The sequence below is a fragment of the Buteo buteo genome, chromosome Z, assembly GCF_964188355.1.
Source record: "Buteo buteo chromosome Z, bButBut1.hap1.1, whole genome shotgun sequence".
Classification (NCBI taxonomy): domain Eukaryota; kingdom Metazoa; phylum Chordata; class Aves; order Accipitriformes; family Accipitridae; genus Buteo; species Buteo buteo.
Genome location: NC_134204.1, coordinates 19,478,850 through 19,499,887, shown reverse-complemented (window position 1 = coordinate 19,499,887; position 21,038 = coordinate 19,478,850). Strand labels below are relative to the sequence as shown.

Here is a 21,038-nt window from a genome sequence, read left to right as displayed (position 1 = left end):
CAGTACAGATCCCATTCAGGTTTGCGTATGTGAGTTGCTTTTAGAAACCAAGGAGACAGCTGAGTGATTTAAAAACGCAAGTTATTTACTTAATAGCCCCAGTACAGTGAGATTAGTGGAGCTGAAAAAGAAACACCACTTTGTTACGCACATTTGCTTTCCTTCTTCCACATGTATTTTCCAGTGTAGTACTATTTTCTTAACTTCCCAGCTTAAAAATATATCTGCTGTCCTAGTGGGGGAGCAGAAGTTGATTCATCTGGATTCCTTTGGTGTATCATTGCTTCAACTTTTATTACCTCAGATGTGTAGAACTGTACCTACAGAAACATCACAAAATGCCTCAGGAACAGTTACAATTGAGAGAAACCCCTTGGAGAGATATGATTTGTTTCTAAGACTTCCTAATTACCTTGTTGGTTTCAAGTCACATATCTCCTTACTTATTACATCTATTTTTTTCCTCAAGAATTAGTACCTTGGCCCATATTTCCTGCTTTTCAACTAAATGGTAGTCCTTTAAAACAATCTGCAGTTGCTGTAACCTTTTCCCTATTCCTTGTCTTCAAAAAGTGGCTGAACCGCAATCCTTTTGGTAAATATGTCTGACTGACACAAAATTCACCTTCTGGACTGGTATTGTTCAAGGCTTGTTACAATTTTCTGAGGCACTGATATCTATACCTCATACTCTGCTTCCAGAGTCTTATGCTCTGATATTGCTTTTAATCCTGTTTCAGCTCTATGTTGATACGTATGCCTTACCATTAGTTACATACTTCAATTCATCAGGAATATGCAGCAAAGCATTTAAGCATTTAAGCACACTTCAGGCAGTAGGACTTCAGGACATGCTTTAAAGAAAAAAGAGCTTGTAAGGATATGCTACATAGCAAAATGCAGGTTTAATTATAACTTGTATTCACATGCCTGCATAGCTTAAATTAGCTAACATGAATAAAAGAATTACTTTTGTGTGAACTGGTAACTGGACTTCAAAGTCTAACGCATGTGTTACTATTTTGTCCGTTCTCTTCTTAATGTACTACCTAGATGAGGCTAAAACCCGGCTTCATTTCTGCCATAAAAGTATTTCCATACCAACTAATAATTTCTTACTCATTTTGAGCATTTATTTTATCCTTTGTGCAAAAAGGCATTTTGTTTTCATCTAAGATTCAGAAACAAAGTAAGTTAAAATGCAGAAAAACTTCAACCACTGAGACTTTTTATCTGGTGTTCATTATTTCCAGTGAGAGATGAAACGGTCACAGCTGCAATGCTTTGCTAAGCATATTCTTAATATATGCTATATTTAGACTACAAGCAAAGTTTAGCTGTACAGGTTTGTAGTCACACTGACTTCTTGGGAAGACATGACTGTTAAGGAAGACACAAAGCTGAAGTATGTAAGATGTGTTACAATGTTTAATATAAATATGAAATACAAAGTCATAAGCAAAACGCAATTTCTTTTGTTTCAGAATTATCTGTTCTTGCATTTGCTTTGAGACTTCATATTTCTTCTCACCAATTCATACATGCCATTACTCTTTTAGAGTGAAGAGAAGGACTGCTGCTGGCAACAGTCAGACTTGTGTTCCAGGTCTCTGCATAGCTTTACTCGAGGCACAACCTTCCTCTCCTTTGGACAGGCAGACCTATGGGATGGGCATTGTTAATATCCAAACACAGCTGAGGTATTATGTAGGTCACAAGATACATTGTCTTTTACTAATGCAGTGGCATTTTTTTCACACCTTTACAAGACTATGATTTGAGAAGTTCTGAAAATATGAAGAATTTTCTAAGACCAAATGGGAAGGTGGCAGGCTGTAAGCACCGGATCCAAACCCAGCCCATTTTACAGTTTGAAAGAGACAGAATATTGTCTCTCTAATGTTTTTAGGGGTAAATTTGGAACACAAATGTAATTCTGGCCTAACAGGGTTCTCATCACGTAGTCAAAAACAAAGGAAAAGGCTACAGATGAAAACATGTATTTGCATGTTAACACCAGAGCAAAGACCACAGGATAACTGTATTGCTTCTATTTATTTTTTCAGTAAAAAACAATCTGAACATGAGAGATAAATATTTGAATACTCTGTACACAATATTGCTACTAGAAACAAATATATTACAAACTCCAATTGGAACTACAATCCTCATAAAATGTACTACACTGAAGTCACAAAAATCCAAAGGTTCAGCTCATCCCAGAAAGCTAGACATTAGGTGGAACAGGACTAGATTTCATAGTGTTTGCCTCCTCATTGGTTCTCAGCAGGGACATGAAGGTACAACTTCTAATCAATCTCTTGAAGGTATTTCCACAGTGCCCCAAGCAGTAGAGGGTTAAACCAGATCACAACAATGAATATATTTTTTTTAAATCTTCACAACCCCTTGCCATAGGAGAACACTATTTTCTACATTTCACAAAAAAGAAACAAAGCAATGTCAAGTTAAATGCTTTGTTAGGTATATATGAGAAGAAACCCTAAAGCTCTAAATATAGGGCTTCTAAATTCCAGTTTCTTAAACACAGAACCCCTGCAGCCAAGGGAGATTCCCTATCTGTGATCATTTAGTCCTCAAACTCTGCTAATAATTCAAACAAGGACTCTTAGCTACTGTTCTTGTTGCTGTGGGACTGTTTCACAACCTTCCATTGAAGAGTCATGAAATGAAAAATGAGTCCATAGCACTACCAACTTGGGCTGGGGTGACATAGAAATGAAATAATACCATATGTAATTTCCAATCTGCTCAGCAATATAATTTATTGACTAATCTATTCAAATTTCTTCATGCAAATCTTCTTGCATTACTTTACCAACAGTAACATTTTTGGTGCACTGGGAAGAGTAAATAACTTCTATAACATCAACTGTAATATTACAATTACTTTATCCATATCCCATAGGTTTAAATTAATTATTCATTAAAATTATACTAAATTTGTATCAGTGTAACTACAGTCAGAAACTGGTTTCTACTTTTGGCCATTTTTACTATTAATCTTTGCTTTTAGACTGCCTGTTGTTATTTTGCCAGTAAGGTTACTTAAAGGACAGCCAAATATTTCAGGAAACTAGAAAAGGGAGAACAGGTGAAAAATCCTTTTCAAAATCTGCTTGCTTGCTTTCATATCCATGTGTTCTTTTGTAGGAAAAACACCTAACCATAGCACACATGGTGACCATAATGCCAGAAGGTAACAAAGCATTAGAGCACAGAGAAAGAGGAAGAGAAGATTTTTTGACTGAACGGTCTTGCTTCTCCCATAGTGCTCATTCACTTTTGCCTGTAGTATCTCTGCATGTTGACATTTGTCAATGTATCAGATAAAGAGTTGCAAATCGCTTCAAGTTTTATTTACTCAGAGCAGCTTCTCCCTTTCCTCAGTAACAGTTACACGAAGTTGTTTAACAGCGGGCTCCGTCAGTTATTGAAATTGGACCTGCAAATACAAGTGCTGACTGCTCTTGACCTCTATTTAATAGTCAAACTCTGCTTATGAAAAACCCATTCTTTGATTTCTATGTCCAGTTCTTCTTCCATTTTTATGCTCTTCTGGATCTTTCTAGGAAACACTTTTGGTCATAATTGCCCACACACATTTGTTGTTAAAATTTATACTTAAAAATCTATTATCATTAGACTATTCAAATTTTTTTTTACCTATATCAGTTTTCCAGCTGCTGAACATCAAACTCCCCTAACTAGCCTTACTTATTATCTCCAGCTTCTTGTCTGTTCTACCAGTGAAGTCAGAGACTGTTTTATCACATCATTTGTCTTTTTGAACTAACTACTATTTGCTTCTTTTAAGGCATCCAATTCTAAATTTCTAGCCATGCCCTATAAAGGGATTTTGTAGCATTTGGGAGCATTTACATTACTGTATGAGTATCCTGAGTCAAAGAGGTCCATGTTTTTACAAGAGGCTTTTCTCTACCGATTTTATTATTCTAGAGTAAGTCTATGGTATTAACATGAAGCTACACATTATAATGTTTTGCTTTCCTGCTGCTAACTAACCTAGGACTTGCCAAGAGAGTCTGTCCTCTGCAATGACGTTGTACCATGGAAAACTAATGTTGAAACATAACACAGTATGAGTAAGGTAGTCTCAGTACTTTCAGAGATATTAAATGCTTTATCTGTTTCTCAACTTTAATTAGAAGGGTAATCTCCCCCCCATAATTAAGCTTCTTAAACACAGCTATCTGGGCACCTTACATCAGTAAAAACTGAAGATCAGTACAACTACTTTCTTGCTAATAAACAAAAGTCAGTTGCCTTTCACCTAAGGTTATTAAAAAGTAAGGCAATTGGGCAGAATGGGGTGAGCAAGGGGAGAACAAACACACCATGCCCTTTGTTCTCTTAATGAATGAAATTATTCTGATGTGGCAAAGTGGTTTAGATTGTTGCATTCACTGATATACTGCTAGGTCTCTTTGCTTTAGGGCACCTTTTATAAAACACCCAGTGTTCAGGTCATTCAAACCATGTGAGAACACTGGCCATACTGTTCCTATGTACTGCTACTGAATGAATAGCACTGCTTTCTGCAGGACTTCTCTACAAGTATTATCTTTGCCAGAATCTATTTAACTAATGAGACCAGGAATTAAAGTGGTATGGCTAAAAGGTATACTAAAGTATGCCTGTCCCTCAAGTTGTTTTCCAAGATAATGCTTGCTAGACAACTTGTATCTATACAGCTGACTATACAATTCTGAAAGAAACCCTACTAATTCCATTCAGATATGTTTGGAAATAGGCATATTTGTTGGTATTTACATTTCAAATTCCTGTTATGCTAATATCTACTAATGAACAAATAAATGTTATGTCAATTCCACCTTCAAAGTTTGTTGACTGCTAGTGCCATAAAACCTTGAATTTGGCAGGTGGCAATCATAGGTTAAAATGTTCTAACTCATTAAATTGCACTGAGATAAACAATAGGTGATTAAATGTTGTGCTCAGCACTTCTCAGGGTCAAAGCCTGAGTCCAAGATTGATTATCTTGCATACAAGTTTTACAGAAATAATTTTTGCAACAGGATTTAACTGAAGATACACTCGTGCTTCTGTGAAGCTCACATCACTTTTTGCAACCAGAGTTATTACCCAATAGCCACCACATGAAGTTTTACCCCATTAAAATACTTTGATGTTTTCACTTCCATCTTGTTAGTTCCCGCTGACAAGCTTCTTTATGAAGATAGCTAACACTGGATTAGGTGTACATTCTAATATAAAACTGAACTTCTTTTTAGATGAAAGAAATCCTACAGGACTTCCAAGAAAAACCTCAGCAACACAGTGACTGTGTAGGCTAGAAGGCATGTGTTGTAGGACTTGTATTCTGCTTACATTCTGCTATTGTTCAATGTTAATCTTCATTTTATGTCATAAAATGAATGCGCCATAAGGCTACAAAATGGCCAAAAGACTCATGTGTTTATAGTGAACAGGATGACTAATATGTTAGCTTAGGCTTGATTTCTCTCTTGATCAAGTCTGTGGGATTTGTAGTGTATACATGAGAATTTTTCTGATTTTGTTAACTGGTATTCTGTTCAGCTCATGAGGACTTGCTTATAAGCTGGAAAGAAAATTGCATGTATAAAACAGTAATTTGGGAATAAGCATTTTTCTTTGTGTGTATAAACACATTGCATCTTCATAATCAGATCTGTCAGATTGATTCACATAAAACAGAAGGGTCTTCTAGTTCATTTTCTCCAGATATAAAACAGTGCTAACTAAACCACACCTGAGAAATGTTCAAGTAACTCACGACCACTCTCAGAAATTCTACTACTTTTGGTTGTGATGTCTCTCTGTGCTTGATTATCCTTCCCATTAAAGTGTTTTCCAGTGTCTGACCTAAATCTCCCTTGCTGCAATGCAAGCCAATCACTTCCTTTCCCATCACGACATCCTCTCTGCAGCAACTCTCTACATATGGATTCTATTTTCCCCCCTCAATCAGCTCTAGAAGAAATAATTCCCAGTCCTTCCCCATTACTCTCATAGGAAACACTTCTGAAATCTCTGCTTGTTCTTGATGCTCTCCTTTAGGTTCTCTTCCAGTCATCCTTCATTTAGGGAAGCATCTAAAGGCAGCAAGTCTCAAGAGTGATGTATTACTGCTGCTAAAAAGAAGAAATAAAGGGTTTTAAAGGTTAAGGGGAAAGCACTGCAAAATGTTAAAATCACGGACAATGACAGAAGAATGATGAAATCTCAGCTTCTTGCAGCTCCTTTGTTACACTATTGAGAGGCATACTTTAGCCACCTCTGTTCACCCTGCAGTTCCCACTGTCAAAAGGGCATCTCAGAAAGTTGCCAGCAATGGCTGTGACTATACAGAAATGTCAGAATACTGAATAGCAGGAAGGGCCAAGCCTGTATCCCTCCTTCCACCCCTTTGCTATTAAACTACTAAAATTAGAAAATTTCTTAATGATTCAAGGTAAACAAATCCATTTGTACTCATCTGAACTAAATTTAACCTGCTATGCAGCTGTATTTGACATTGATTCCCAAAGTAAGGAGGGTCAAAGGAAGCAAGTTTTTTCTAGACTACACACATGAGAAAAATGAATTAACCATTGACAAGAACTACCTGCTTTTTGGGCAGACAGGGGGAACACCTTACAGACACTCTCCGACACTGGCTGGATGCTGTAACTGAGCCTGTTAGCGACAGGCGCCAACTCATTACAAAAACCAGAGCAGCAATTGCAATCGCCCATCCCCCACCCCAGTTTACTAGATCTAGGCCAACTGCTTACTAATATTCTTACAAATACGCACTCCCATTTGCTCTTGGATCCTCACTTACCCCTTCTTTCCTCTTTGCTCCTTACCTGCTTTTGCAATCCTTTTTATTACACCAGGGGTTGTGTGGTTTGTTTTTTTTTTTTTTTTTTTTAATTATCTCACTTGATACTGCCTTTCCAGCCTTCCTAGCCCACAGTCACGTTGAGAAGTTTCCTTCTATGTCTCCAGCAAGACAGCTGTTACCGCTAACATTACAAATTTGTGGAAAAGCCTACGGGTCAGATGTCAGCTTGCAGAGCAAGGCGTGAGTGTTGCTTTCACAGGTGGCTGAGGGAATCATGATACAGGAATAAGGAAGATATACACTGCTCACCTGCCTACATCAAATTTCCCAGAAATAAGTTTACTCAGAGGTTCTGCTGAATGTGGTTTAGCTGCTCCTGTCCCTCCCGACAACGGCTTGTTTCTACTGAGGTTAGTAGCGAAGCTCCTGTCCCTGCCCGTCGGGAATAAGGAAGCATTTCCAAACCCGGGGTGAGGAGCCCCTCCGCTCCCAGCCAGCTCCCTCAGCCACCGCCCGCCCGCCCGCGGGGCCTCGGCCCCCCCCCGGCCCCCGGCAAGCGACGGAGCCTTCAGCCACGCAGAACGAGCCCTGCCCGGAGACGTCCGTCCCCCCCCGCCCCCCGGCCGGGTGCTCTCCTGCCGTGTGCCCCGGAGTCGGAGCGCAGGGCGCAGGAGCTCCCGCCGCTCGGCCGCCGGCTGGACCCCGCGGCCTCGCCCCGCTCCTCCTCCGGCCGGGCAGCGCAGCGCAGCCGGCTCCGACCCTCGCTCACCTCACCGCCCCCCAGGGGAGGGCCCCACTGACCAGGCAACGCACCCGCCTGGGGGCGAAGCCCCGGCCGCCTTCCCAGGGCTGGAGCAGAAGGCAAGGCGGGGCGGGGCGGACGGAGAACCGGCGGCCCCCACCGAAGCTCCCGCGCGGGCGCGTACGCCTTTAAGAGCGTCCTCCTCGCGCCCCACGTGTGCGATCAGCTGACGGCGCAGTCGGGCGGGGCGAGCGGGGACTCTCGCTGCTGGCGAGCGCTGGGGCGCTGCGGGCGCCGGGCTGGGGTTGGCTGCGCCGCGGCCGCCCCCCGCCGCGCGCCCCGCCGCCGCGCGCCCCTCCCCCCCGCCCGCCGCCCCGCCTCCCCCCCCCCCCCCCCCCCCCGGGCGCAGGGCCGCTGCGGCGCGCTGAGGTGCGGGCGGCGGCGGCAGCGGCAGCAACGGGCGGCTCTGACAGCGCCGGCGGGGCAGCGCCGGCGCCCCCGGACCCTCCGCAGGCCCTCGGGGCGGCGGCGGCCGCCAGGCCTCCCCCAGCCCTGCACCTTGCGGCGGCGGCCGACCCCCCCCGCGCCGCCGAGGCCGGCGGGGCGGCGGCAGGAAGCGCCGCTCCCCTTTGGCGGCGGGGCTCCCGGTAGCCCGGCGCCGCTGTCAGCCGGGCGAGCGCCCGCGGCCCCGGAGACCTCCTCGGCAGCGCGGCGCCCGGCGCCACCCGGTACATGGATTACCTGGTAGGTCCCCCGGCGGGAGCGGGACGCCCCCCCGCCGCCGCCGCTGGCGGCCCGTCGGACATCTTACCGAGGGCGCCGCGGCTGAGGCGGCGGGAGGGTGGGGGCGGGGGGGGCGGTGGGCGCGGGCAGGGCCGGCGGGCAGCCGGGGGCCGGCGGGCAGCCGGGGGCCGGCGGGCAGCCGGGGGCCGGCGGGCAGCCGGGGGCCGGCGGGCAGCCGGGGGCCGGCGGGCAGCCGGGGGCCGGCGGGCAGCCGGGGGCCGGCGGGCAGCCGGGGGCCGGCGGGCAGCCGGGGGCCGGCGGGCAGCCGGGGGCCGGCGGGCAGCCGGGGGCCGGCGGGCAGCCGGGGGCCGGCCGCACTGCCTTCCTCCGGCCCGCCGGGCTGTTAAAGGGCGATAAACCGGCAGGGTTCCGCTGAAGCGTGCGGCGGCCCCGCTCATTTGGCCGCTATTAGATTGCTAAAGCCGTGACCCGGGTCGCTGTTTTTTTCCTAAATGCATGAGCTTAGGTTACGCTTGAATGAACTAAATTGTCAACCTGGGCGGGATCAGCCCTGCGCGCAGGCAGCTGGTATTCGGGGGTAAGCTTTATTGCTATTTAATGAATATTGGCTTTATTCGCCTGCGAGAGATCGTATCGCAGGCGCGCACTTCAGGCTGGGGTCGCGGTTGGTGTCCGGAGTCCCTGACGTACGCTCGGCAAGCAAACCCTGTGGCACGGCTAGGTAATGAGCTGGTGACTTTGTTTTAGTACAGTGCCTGCTTACCTGGTCTTTTCAGCCTAACAGCGGGAGAGCGTAACGGGCACATCCCATCACTCGAGTTCTGTTTCTTTGCCCGCTAGCCTGTAAATTGTGCCCCCTCCTTCCTCCTGAAGTGCTGCGAAGGGTCTGCTACGGTGATAAGGAGTAGGTCTCTTCTGGCCGTCTGTGTTCGCTGTTGGTGTTTGGTGTGACCAGTCAGGAAGTATTTGGGAGTCAGAAACTTGACTTGGCCTTTCGGAGGTCTTCACGTGAGATGCGCATGGGTGTAGGCTTTCAAGGGAGGTTCATCAACCAGTCAACAGAATCTCTGGAGATACTCTTTCTAGCGAATTGATTTGAGGATTTGCTGTATAGAGATGAGAGCTGCATGCAGTGGATGACTTTCCCTTCTCTGACAATGAAATCAACTAAACCAGAAATACATTAAATATTTAATTAAATACTATTGTTCTGTCCTTGTAGCTTAGATTTATTTTTGGTTACTCAGCTTTATACCAAAAGAAAATGTTTTAGGCTTTCCTTCCTGAATTCACATAACTGAGAGAGAATAGAAAATGAGACCTGTGCAGTAGAAATGGTAGGTAGACTTCTCTTTAACAACCTAGTTAATGAAATACTGATAATAAACTTGCTGTGTGCCAAGTACAGCCTTGTAGCTCCTTGAGAGCCTGGAGCTGTTTCTTAGATTTTTTTCCTTTATAAACTTATATCCAGATGAAACTGGCCATCCTGTACTTTTAGAAATGCTTGCATTAACCTTTGTGACTGCTACAGGCTGTTGTATGGAAGGCCAGCCACTCTGAGAACAATAAATTTAATAAGACTTGGAAACTGAGAGCATGTTTTTGTATTAACTAAAGGGGCGAGAGGATTAAATAGCTCAACGTTGTTTTTTTTTTCCTTACTCTTTTTCTCCAGTTCATCCTTTTCCTCTTTTCTGTTGTGTGGCCACCTTTGGTGCCATTTCTAAAAAAAGTGAATCTTCAGGATAACAATATCCTGAGTGTTCATGCAAGTTTTGCCTAATGTTTCTTATACAGGAGTATCTCTGAAGACAGACTTTCTCAAGGTCTCATCGATCTCACAGTGCATGTTATAGTGCCATATGAAACTTAAAGGATTCTTTTGATGTAGAAGTTGTTAGAGATCAGCCAAGTTATTTTTTATAAGTGGTGAAAGCCAGGGGTTGGGGATAATAGTTTAAACAGGATGCAGGTCCACTGATGCTTCAGAACAGTCCAAGATGCCTTCATCTGTCACTGACCAGTACTTGTTGCTGGGGTTTCCATACTTCTCATACAGTAGGAGTCCCTTGATCTTTGGAGTACTTGCTGCAACTGGCATCAACTCTTTTAAAGCGAAGAAGAAAAAAAATAAGAAAGTTTAAAATTTTTGCATCTGTGTATAACTTGAAAAGAAAACACTTCTGTTTTGCAGTTCAAATATTTTCTTGTGCATTTGTGTGGAGGACTTCCCCTTCCAGCCCTCATCTTCACCACATGCAGGAGATTGGTCCTCCTTCGCCTTTGTCTGTTAATGGTGGTAAATGGAATGGCTCTTCTTGGTAATGAACAGCGGGTTCAAGCACCTTAGAAAGTCTGTTCTGACAAAAAGAATTGATGATGGTGAGTTAGGCAACGAGTTGTCTACAAGCCACTTTCAGCCTGGAGGACCAAGCTGTTGCCACAGGTGCCCTAGTGTAGAGATGGGCCTGCTCTTTATTTATGCAAGACTTGCAGTTACAATATGGATGTTAACCTGTAGATGTAGAACGATGACCTCATTATTTTCATAACAGCAGTAGCAAGAAGCTGTACATGTTAAGGAATTTTGTGTTTTATGCATTTATGTTGGGATCTTGCACGTATGTGGTCTTCAAAACTTAAGCAGAATCTGCTGGTTCCTCATGTTGGTGTATTGGGCTTGCGTGGCAAGGTTTTGTTAGCAGGGGTGGGGTACAGGGGTGGCTTCTGTGAGAAGCTGCTAGAAGCTTCCCCCATGTCTGACAGAGCCAATGCCAGCCGGCTCCAAGATGGACCTGCTGCTGACCAAGGCCGAGTCCATCAGCGGCGGTGGTAGCACCTCTGGGATAACAGATTTAAGAAGGGAAAAAAAAGTTGCTGCGGCAACAGGAACTGCAGCTGGAGAGAGGAGTGAGAACATGTGAGAGAAACAACCCTGCAGATACCAAGGGCAGTGAAGAAGGAGGGGGAGGAGGTGCTCCAGGCACCGGAGCAGAGATTCCCCTGCAGCCCGTGGGGAAGACCCTGGTGAGGCAGGCTGTCCCCCTGCAGCCCAGGGAGGTCCACGGTGGAGCAGATATCCACCTGCAGCCCCTGGAGGACCCCATGCCAGAGCAAGTGGATGCCCAAAGGAGGCTGTGACGCCGTGGGAACCCCACGCTGGAGCAGGGTCCTGGCAGGATCTGTGGCCCCATGGAGAGGAACTCACGCTGGAGCAGGTTTTCTGGCAGGACTTGTGACCCTGCGGGGGACCCACACTGGAGCAGTCTGTGCCTGAAGGACTGCACGACGTGAAAGAGATCCATGCTGGAGCAGTTCATGAGAACTGCAGCCTGTGGGAAAGACTTGTGCTGGAGAAGTTCATGGAGGACTGTCTCCCATGGGAGGGACCCCATGCTGGAGAAGAGGAAGAGTGAGGAGTCCTTCCACTGAGGAGGAAGGAGCAGCAGAGACAAGGTGTGATGAACTGACCACAAAGCCCATTCCCCATCCCCCTGCGCCACTTGCGGGGAGGAGGTAGAGAAAATTGCGAGTGAAGTTGAACCCGGGAAGAAGGGAGGGGTGGGGGAAAGGTGTTTTAAGATTTGGTTTTATTTCTCATTACCCTGCTCTGGTTGATTGGTAATTAATTTTCCCCAAGTCGAGTCTTTTTTGCCCATGATGGTAACTAGTGAGTGATCTCTCCCTGTCCTTATCTCAACTCATGAGCCTTTTGTTATATTTTCTCTCCCCTGTCCAGCTGAGGCAGGGAGTGATAGAGTGGCCTTGGTGGGCACCTGGCATCCAGCCAGGGTCAACCCACCGCAGCTGGGCACCTGTATTGCAGCCTGCAGGCAGTGAGGTTTTCTCTGCCTATAGTGTGAAGCAGACAGCAGGGCTAAGGATGCAAGTGTTTCTGGTTGCAGTACTCCCTTGACAGAGCATTAGACAAAGTTTTGGTTAGCAGTGGGGCTGAATGAATGAGAGAGTTTAGCGGAAGGAGGCTAGGATAACTGAGGTCAGGTTTGCTGCAGCACGGACTCCGGAGTCATTCCCTCTTGATGAGGAGTGTACCCCTCAGATAGCTCTTCCCAGACTTGCGTAGGAATGTTTTTTTCCTGATTTTTCCTGGGTAGGGCCTACATTCATGGAGATGTTCTTCTCCCTTAAACAGCTGATCCCAAGAAATACCGAACATCTGCAGGACCTGTTAATATCAGCAGGTTATTGAAAATGTTCAAAACCTGCTCAAAGCCCAGTCAGTTGTAGCCAGCTTGGACTATAGCCCTGAAGCTTGTATGGGTAGATACCCACAACCTGTGTAGGACCTCTCCTGCTTACAGTGTGATCTTTGATCTATGGCTAATGCCATCTGATAAAGCACTGGTATTAGAAGAGTATCTTCTGTGGTGCTCTGCTCCGATTGTGCATTCTAACAGAGGAGTAGCACTAGTCTTTGTATATGGAATAGCTAGAAGAGGCTCTTGAGCCTGGTCCCTGTTTTATTTTTGTATTGATATAATTACAGTGTTAGGAGTGGTATGTTTTTTTTGTCTTTTTTTTTTTTTTTAATCAACATAGCTAAACCAGGTTCAACCTCTAGAAAAGAACCCATTTTCACTCATTTAGAGGCACCTTTTACTTATACAGTTTATTCTCCTTGTATTGAAGTTAACTCCTTTAAAACATGCTATGGAAACACAGCTGCATCCATGTAGATTTGTAGGTTTTTGTGACTGCATAATCCTGTGGTGTATCTGCAACCTTCTTCTGCTCATTGTTGCTGCATTGTGTCTGGAAGGATTATAGTGTATATATATAGACTTGTGTTGGCTGGCCTATGTTCAGTAGACTATGCTTAATTTAAGAAATTGCAGCATGATGCATCTTGTGAAAAGCATGGCATGTGACCAAGCTTAAAATTTTTGTTTGGAGAACTTGCGGGGAAACAATAGCGATGTTTCGGTTTTTCATATGTGATACTTGCAATGCAAATTTTAAGCTGCTGTGTAGACTTTCACAATATACTTTTTCAGTGGTATCCTCTGTCCTAGACAAGGATCTTGCATGCAACCCTTCAATGTATCAGCTTGATCTGTGTAGAGCTTCTTGTAAAAGCTACTTTAGAGGGTGATGTAGGAATTTGAATGTGTGACTTCACAAAAAAAGAAGAGGTCTTATATTGCCCTGAGACTTTGTAAGATACATTTAATAACCTGTTTAATTTTGTGTATTTAGCATTTTTAATATGATTGCTTATCCTTAAATTTTAAATTGTATCCTATACTATGTAGTATCTTAGTTGTGTATAAGAATGTTTCTTGGGCAGGTAATGAAGCATATATTCCAATTTGAAATGGAAGATAACACTTCTTACGTGAACAACCATATCAACTTCAGTGATTGTTTTTTTTTCCTTAAAACTTAAGCATGAACATGAGTATTGCAAATGCAAAATATGCATGCACACAGAAGCTAAAATTTATTTTTTGAGTAAGTTGAACTAATTTTTCAAATTTTAGGTGAATAGGCCTTGAAGTGACTCCAGAGTTTATTGGTGTCTGAATGGTCTTGACCTCAAGTTCTGGATAGTTAGTGTTCAGGCAAAGTCTTCCTTGACTGGGGAAAGCTGCATATACCAAGCTGTGGTATTCTTAAACACATTAGGTGATGTTAAAAGAAAAAAAAAATGTTTCTGAGCCACTTTTCTTTCATGGACAGCTTACCTTTAAGACCTTCCCTTTTATTTAGTTGGACCCTTTAATTTAATTGGATAAGTTAGGTGTAGAAAGTGGTAATACAGGATAGATCATGATCACTTCATGGTTCTGATCTACTTCAGATCCTGTCTTTCCATTGCTGTTGCCTGTTCCATCGTTTAGTATCTGCAGGCCATAGAAAACATTCTTTCTCATACTACAAGTGGCATTATGGAGGCAACTGTTTGAAGGTTAGGGTCTTACTTCACAGCACCTTTGTAAACCAGTAGCTGCTGTTCTTTGAATACAGAAAGATGGGGGAAGGTCCATACTAGGAACCCTGGATTTTTCCTCTGAAGCAGATTTTTGATACAGCACCTGCAATATGAGCAACAAAGGTTTATGTAGCCTCGCCCTCTTATCTTTGCTGAACATCCCTCTCATGATATGAATTTTGTCTTTTGTCATGTAATGATAAGGCTTATTGGGGCTGTCTGTTGACTCATCTATCAGCTATAACATCCTTGAAATTTTACACCCTCTGTAGAGCACAAAGGCTTGTATCTTAAGATACTATCCCTCCTTCAGTTTGGGAAGCTGATTAGGCACAAGGATGAGGGGTCTAACAGGGATCTGATGAGGTTTCAAAATAGAGATGAACGCAGGAAAGAAGGCAACTAACAGGTGTAAGATCAACTAGTGTACAGGGTGCATGCAACTGTATTAGTGGTTTGGATCAGATGTTAATTTTTGAAGTGAATCTTAGTCAGCTGTACTTACTGTACGTAGGTTTGCATTGCAGAGTGAACACAGATCACAGGAACCTGATATTTTTCAGATGAAACCAGATTGGTAGATGCACTCAACTAATGGGTTTTCAGTCCACAGGACCAGATCAGAACTGGTCTGAAGTAAAAAGCTTGAAGTACGTGGTACGAATGCTTGATCTTCAGCATCAGTTCTTGCTATGTTGCACTACTTGGTATAGTATACATAGCCAGGGTCACTTAATCTGGAAATGAGAGTGCTGTTGCTTTTGATTACTTTCTGCATCAGCATAGCAAGGTAGGAAGAAACCCCAAACAAATTTTTGAGACCCTCTCCCAAAGAAGTTATTGTGGCTAGGTTCTTGTTGCTAATTCAGCTCTATGAAGTGTAACATTCAAATCTAAATCAGCTGGGAATGGCAAATGGAATAAATTCTGGGGGATGACCTCACCTGAATGAGCATGCTTCTGATTTAAGTAAGTTTGGGATATCAAGAACCTGATCTGGCTGAAGACCTGGAAGAGGGGTGGTCTAGAAAACAAATCCTCCTTCTTGGTAGAATATACCCAGCCAGTATTGCAAACAGTTTTTGCTGAATGAAAGATGTAATCAGCCATATAGAAAAGGCAATAAAAATATTGATGACTTAACTAACTGGAAGTTAATTGACTCAACGTAGATCAGCGAGCAGAAGTGTAGAATTCCTGTGCAGAAGATAAATGCTGCGTTTGCTCATCTTGCAATAGGAAGCATTATTGCATTCCCCAGGTAAAGTTTGATTCAAAGGTGGCTGTTACAGTGTAACTTGATACAGCTTCCTTGGGAACACAAAAGAATGCCTTAATGTGATTATAATTTCCAGCACAAGATTCTGTGAAGTCACAGGGGTATTGCGCACCAGAAATTTCAGTCTCTTCAGATACATGCACTGAAGAAACAAGTGAATTGGCACGTTTAAAATCAAATTAGTTTGCCATTTTGCCCTTTCTGTGATGAGGATTGCATTAGAGTGGTAGATGTTATTACATCAAAAAAAGTGTCCCAGTTTCTGAAAATGTGCTAGTCTGTGTTTGTTACAAACAGCCCAATAATGTCCTTGTGAATTAGTCCCAGGTTTGGTATGTGTTGGGCCCCCTGTTGCTCTGCAGTGTGCTGCTCCTGAATTCTTCAGTCAGACCTCCAAGCTTGAGGCGACATGGTGATGAATTCACAAAAGGTTAGAAATGCAAGCTTTTAATAAGTGAGAAAATCTGCATTTAGTAAGGACAGAATATTCCTCCTAATACCCCATGCTCATTACCATTTTTGGCTTGTTGTCAGTATCATCAGCTCGTGTCTTTTAATACTGCCAGTTTGTGATGTTTATTCTCTTAAACTGAGTTCTGAAGTTTTGTGATTATGTGAGGATATCAGCTTTCCATTAACAAAAGTAGTATTTTTTGTTTCAAACTTAAAAGCACTAATGTGGGCCTGAACAGCTGTAAAGCCATAAGGAGAAAAACATATGCAGTACTTAAAATCTTGTGATTGTTTGGGTTTTGGCTCATAATACTCTGTAGTATTTTGATTTTGCTTTTTTCACTGTGTGTGCAGCAAAACTTTCTGAAGTGCAAACTGTCTGACCGTATAAAAGTCCTTGGGGACATAAATAAGGTATTTGCAATTGAATAAGAGGTTGGCTCATCTCATGTTGGAGCTCTTCAGAGTACAGAACTTTTCTTTTGTCTTGCTGGCAGCCCTGATAAGGTGACTATTGCAGTTGCCAACACGAGGGTGTAAGTAGCTTCCTGCTGTCTGAGGAAGACACACAAAGCAGGAAGTCTAGCTGACGGGTCCTCTTTATGTTTAGATGCAGTCTGCCCTGCAGCTTTGTTGCTTTTAAGGACAAACAGCAAGAAGAATATGAATCTTTGTACAATGCTTTGCTTTTATGGTATATGTTTTGGTGGAGCAGTAGAAGAAAAATTTGTTCACAGGACCACAGTAGTTTTTGACATTGGAGAGTCTGGGGAAGCAAGATGACATCCAAGAGCCAGTAGGAACTGTTGATATGGGGGAAGTGAGTTTACAGACTTGTTTTTTTTTTCTTGTTATGACTTGGAGGTTTTGGATGGAAGAAGCATCTGTTTTCTATGTTTTGTTAGCTTTTACAGCAACTACTGCCTAGTCTTCCTTTATATGAGTTTGCCTCTAATAGAGATGACAAACTTTGAAGCAATTAAAAATGAAGTAATCGTTCTGTAAACTGTCAATAGTTTCATAAATGAGCATCGATAGAGCTGCTGTGGCAGTGAATAAGAGGGAGAATGCAGACATTACAAGGGAATTTAGTGTTTGTGTTTAGTTGTATAAACTGCATATGCTTTGGATGGGCTGATGCAGAGACAAATATTAAGAGTGCACATTGAACCTGGGAAAAAAATCATAGTACCCTTCTTGATATTGGTAATAAAATGGCAGATGAAATTCAGTGTTGGTAAATGCAAAGTTGCATATATTTATAGCAGAAGTCACATGCAATACAGATGCATGGATAGGCCCTAAAATAGAGGATCCTTCTTTAAAATGTCATCTCAACCCCAATGTCTGTCAACAAGTTCAGAGTATTAAGAAGGAAAAAGAAGGAGAAATCTCATTTTTACACTGCTTAAATGTACAGTTTGCTATTGTCTTAAATCCTACATTTCTGGCTGTACCATCTCAAGCAAGAGTATTGTAAAACCAAAGAAGATACAGAGAAGGGTGACACAGTAATTGTAAAAGAACAATTGCTTCCATACAAGGAGGGATTAAATAGTTATAGCCCTTCAATCTGAAGAAGAGACAGCTGAATGGTGTGAGGAGTCAATATTATAGGCATGTTTGAAATCATAAAGGGAGGGTAAATAGGCAATAAGTAATTTCTCCCAATAGAAGAACTCGATGACAGTTACAATCCAGGAACTTTTTTTTCCCGTGAGTATAGTTGAATTCTGTGTCTCACTTGTGCAGTAATGTTAGGGAGGCCAAAATGAGTAGAGTGTGAATTTGTACAGTGTCTTGGAAGACAGGTCCATTGCAGGGGAGTATTAAACATGATGTTCAGATGCGATGATAGGTTTGTAGAGATCCTGAAGCTGGGATTGCTGGAACCTGAGGATGTGTCCATGAGCTGTGATTCCCTGTATGTCCTGGTGCTTATGCTGTGTGCTAAAAACCTCCATCCCTCCTCATTGAGTGGACAGCTAGATCTAGTTCCAGAACAGGAGACTTCAGTTAGAAAATGGAGGTACTCTGGATAGTGTCCAGGAGCACTCCCCAGTGTAAGCAGAATTGCATTGACTGCACAGGTGAGACTTTTTATTCAGAGGGATTTATGAAGATACTTAATCTGCTCCAGGGATATGTAGCTAAAGTGTTCCTTCTGCTTGGAGCTGCTGCCTTGACATACGAGCAGAGGCTATTGGCCTTCCAACATTTGTATCCTAAACAATTTATGACTTTATATGTAAGGCCCACAACACTGAGTGAACTTGAAACTGAATTGACATCCTGTGTAGAGTGCAGAGTGATGATGCACTCTACAGTGAGTGATCCCTTCTCGCAGTGCTTTATTCTTACCTAGAAACTTGCATAATTTCAGGTTTCACCAAGACTGGAGAAAAGGTACAGAGTTCTTGACAAATGTCTATGCTGTTCCTGCAGCTATTAATTTTTCGTTGGCTAATCTGCATCTTTTTCTGTCAGAACCGTTGCAGTCTGGGAAACAGTTGTGGAAAACTGTTCTAGTGAGAATGTTACTGAAAAGAGGGGAGAGCATTGTTCTCTGGTGCATCCACTTGATTACTTTTTATGATGACGAGAGTTCTTGGATCCAGTCCTACTTCCTGTTCACATATCATTGCCTTTCTATCAGCATCAGGTTTCTTCTAGTCTCTAAACTCAGAATTATTTTTCTAATGATTATGTACAAGAAGGTTGGTATTTTAAAAATCTAATTATCATCATTAAAGGAGAATATGAAAATATTTCGTGTGTCTTTTATCCTGAGAACTGTATTAAAAAAGAATTTGGGGAGTTTAAATTAGAAATGTTATTAATGGAATGTGCTAGAGGTCTATGACGTCTTGTGCAGAAAAAGGAGCCTTTGGGTTATTTACTACTTGGAGCTCAGTACACAGGCTTAGCAAACAGCAGTTCTGGTCAAAGTTCCTGCTACCTGTACTGTAGCATAGTTGTGTGTGATTTTGGGTACCTACACGTCCTTTAAAACACATAAGCACTGAGAATTTCTTTCAGGCTCCATACATATAGGTACCTTAAAATCTGCCTATTGTTTACACTTGTATTGCTAATTTTCACATTTCTTATGCACTGAAGAAGTTGCAGATAAGAATGGAAGCAGAAAAGCTTTTGCCTGGAAGGTCCAGTAATTCCAAGTGATTACTGGGGTGGACCACTTCTTTATAAATGAGCAGGAGGACATCTTAATCTTTATTTTACTAAAGAAACATATCACCAGAAGAAACCCAACAACTTCCTTCTCTCATCTTGCTGTGTAGTTTTGTGGTTTTGGAACTATACTCAGTGCTGTAATTTATTTAGGATTATGGCGAAACAAGCTGAGGTCAAGGTGAGTATTTCTGTTGGTTGGCAGAATTGAGGATACCCAGCTCCTGCAGTTCTGTGTAAGGCGTCGAGCCTTACGTGCCATTTCTGAGCAGCTGATTAGGATCCCTCCTCTCCTTTTGCCCACCAAGGTTCTTGAAACTAGTGCTTTTAACTCGGTGATTGCAGCTTTGAAGTGATCAGTTGCAGAACATGCCCTAATTAATCTCTTCAAAATTTGCTCTCTTGTAAATATTAGGGTAGGAATTTAATTTTGTATTTGCTGAAGATATAGATATTAAACCAACAAATCTGTGCAGTTGCAGACCACTGTGTGTCTGTCAGAGCTGTATGAGGTTTTTTGTTTTGCTTTAAACACCAAATACGGAAATTATTTTGTACTAATATTTGTATCAATAGCTGAATGCTTGAAAAACTGGACAGACAAATGCTTGTTGTGAATGAAAGGTTGCACAGCTGCAAGGCAGACATCTTTCTAAGTCATTATGAAGAGTCATGTTTTTACAACATATGATTAAAATAACAGAGTTTGGGGCAAATATGTCAGTTAGCCCTGAGTTTAGTTTCCAGCTGGAGAAATTATTTAATGTTTGTGAGATGACCCTTTGCATAAGCAGAAGAATGCCTATTGGCAGAGATGCATGCTTGTGTTGTTTGACATATTTGATCTGATGACTGCTTTTCTCACTTTAGGCATGTTAAGTGACTTGTGTTAAGAATAAGTCTTTGTAGAATTGTATCAAACAAGGTATCTTTCTTTTGTAATCTTTGTAGGTATATTTTTACATGACTTTTTTCTTTTACTTTCATGCTTACCATGTAAAATCCTTACAGAAAGCAACAATAAACTGTAAGTAAATTAAATGCAAATTCTCCAACAATTGTTTTGTTCCCTGATTGTATGGTCCAAAATAAGTTGCAAAACCAAAGTAATGAATGATTAAAAGTATCAAGAATAAATTCCCCATTGTAGCAGCAGATTATCATATATGTTGTAATTCAGTGATCAGAGTGATAGTCTGTAGGATAGTATCACTAAACATCTAATTATTTATATAAGTTCTTGATGGTTTTTCAGTGATTAAACTGGAATAATATTGGGGGGAATGTAAATTTTTTTTGGGGGGAGGGCTGGATATAAGAGAGAAGCTAAGAACAGCATTGGAATTAATGAGCTTTTTTAACACTATAGACTGCAGATCATAAGCATTTTCTTGGAGGCTTGGGGAAGGGATTCGCTTAACATTTCATTGGGGAATGCATAGGGGAAGCATTCACTGGTACTGTATGTGACAGTAGAAGGGGGAGAAGATTTTAGAATTCATGCCTTTTAATAGCTTGTTGATTTCAAAACATTAATAGTAGCAAATCCAACAACAGATGAGCAAGGTAACACAGATGTAGCTTGCTTTTTTCTACTGAAGCAAGTGTCCACAGGCACTAGCTGGGGAATTTGAACTGCAACTTAGTTCTCCCATGAATGTATAGCCTGGAAGTACTGAACAAAAATTAAAAAAGGAAGACAATTTATAATGCTGTGCTTGTCTAGAATAAAAGCAAACTATATACATTGAGAAGCTAATGGTTTGCTGCTGCTGCATCTTTACTTCCCTTGCCATGT

The 21,038-nt window shown here is 42.6% G+C and overlaps 1 protein-coding gene across 2 annotated transcripts in view; it reads left to right on the top strand.

Moving 5' to 3' along the window:
- Nucleotides 1-7,997: 7,997 nt before the first annotated feature.
- The window catches only part of ARL15 (ARF like GTPase 15), a 234,887-nt gene continuing 221,846 nt past the window's right edge, over nt 7,998-21,038 (top strand). Inside the window, exon 1 of one of the 2 annotated variants that reach the window (XM_075021768.1) lies at nt 7,998-8,360. In XM_075021768.1, coding sequence (XP_074877869.1) covers nt 8,349-8,360 — 12 coding nt within the window. In that variant the 5' untranslated portion in view covers nt 7,998-8,348. The remainder of the gene's footprint in view (nt 8,361-21,038) is intronic. The other variant, XM_075021769.1, reaches the window with a different exon arrangement.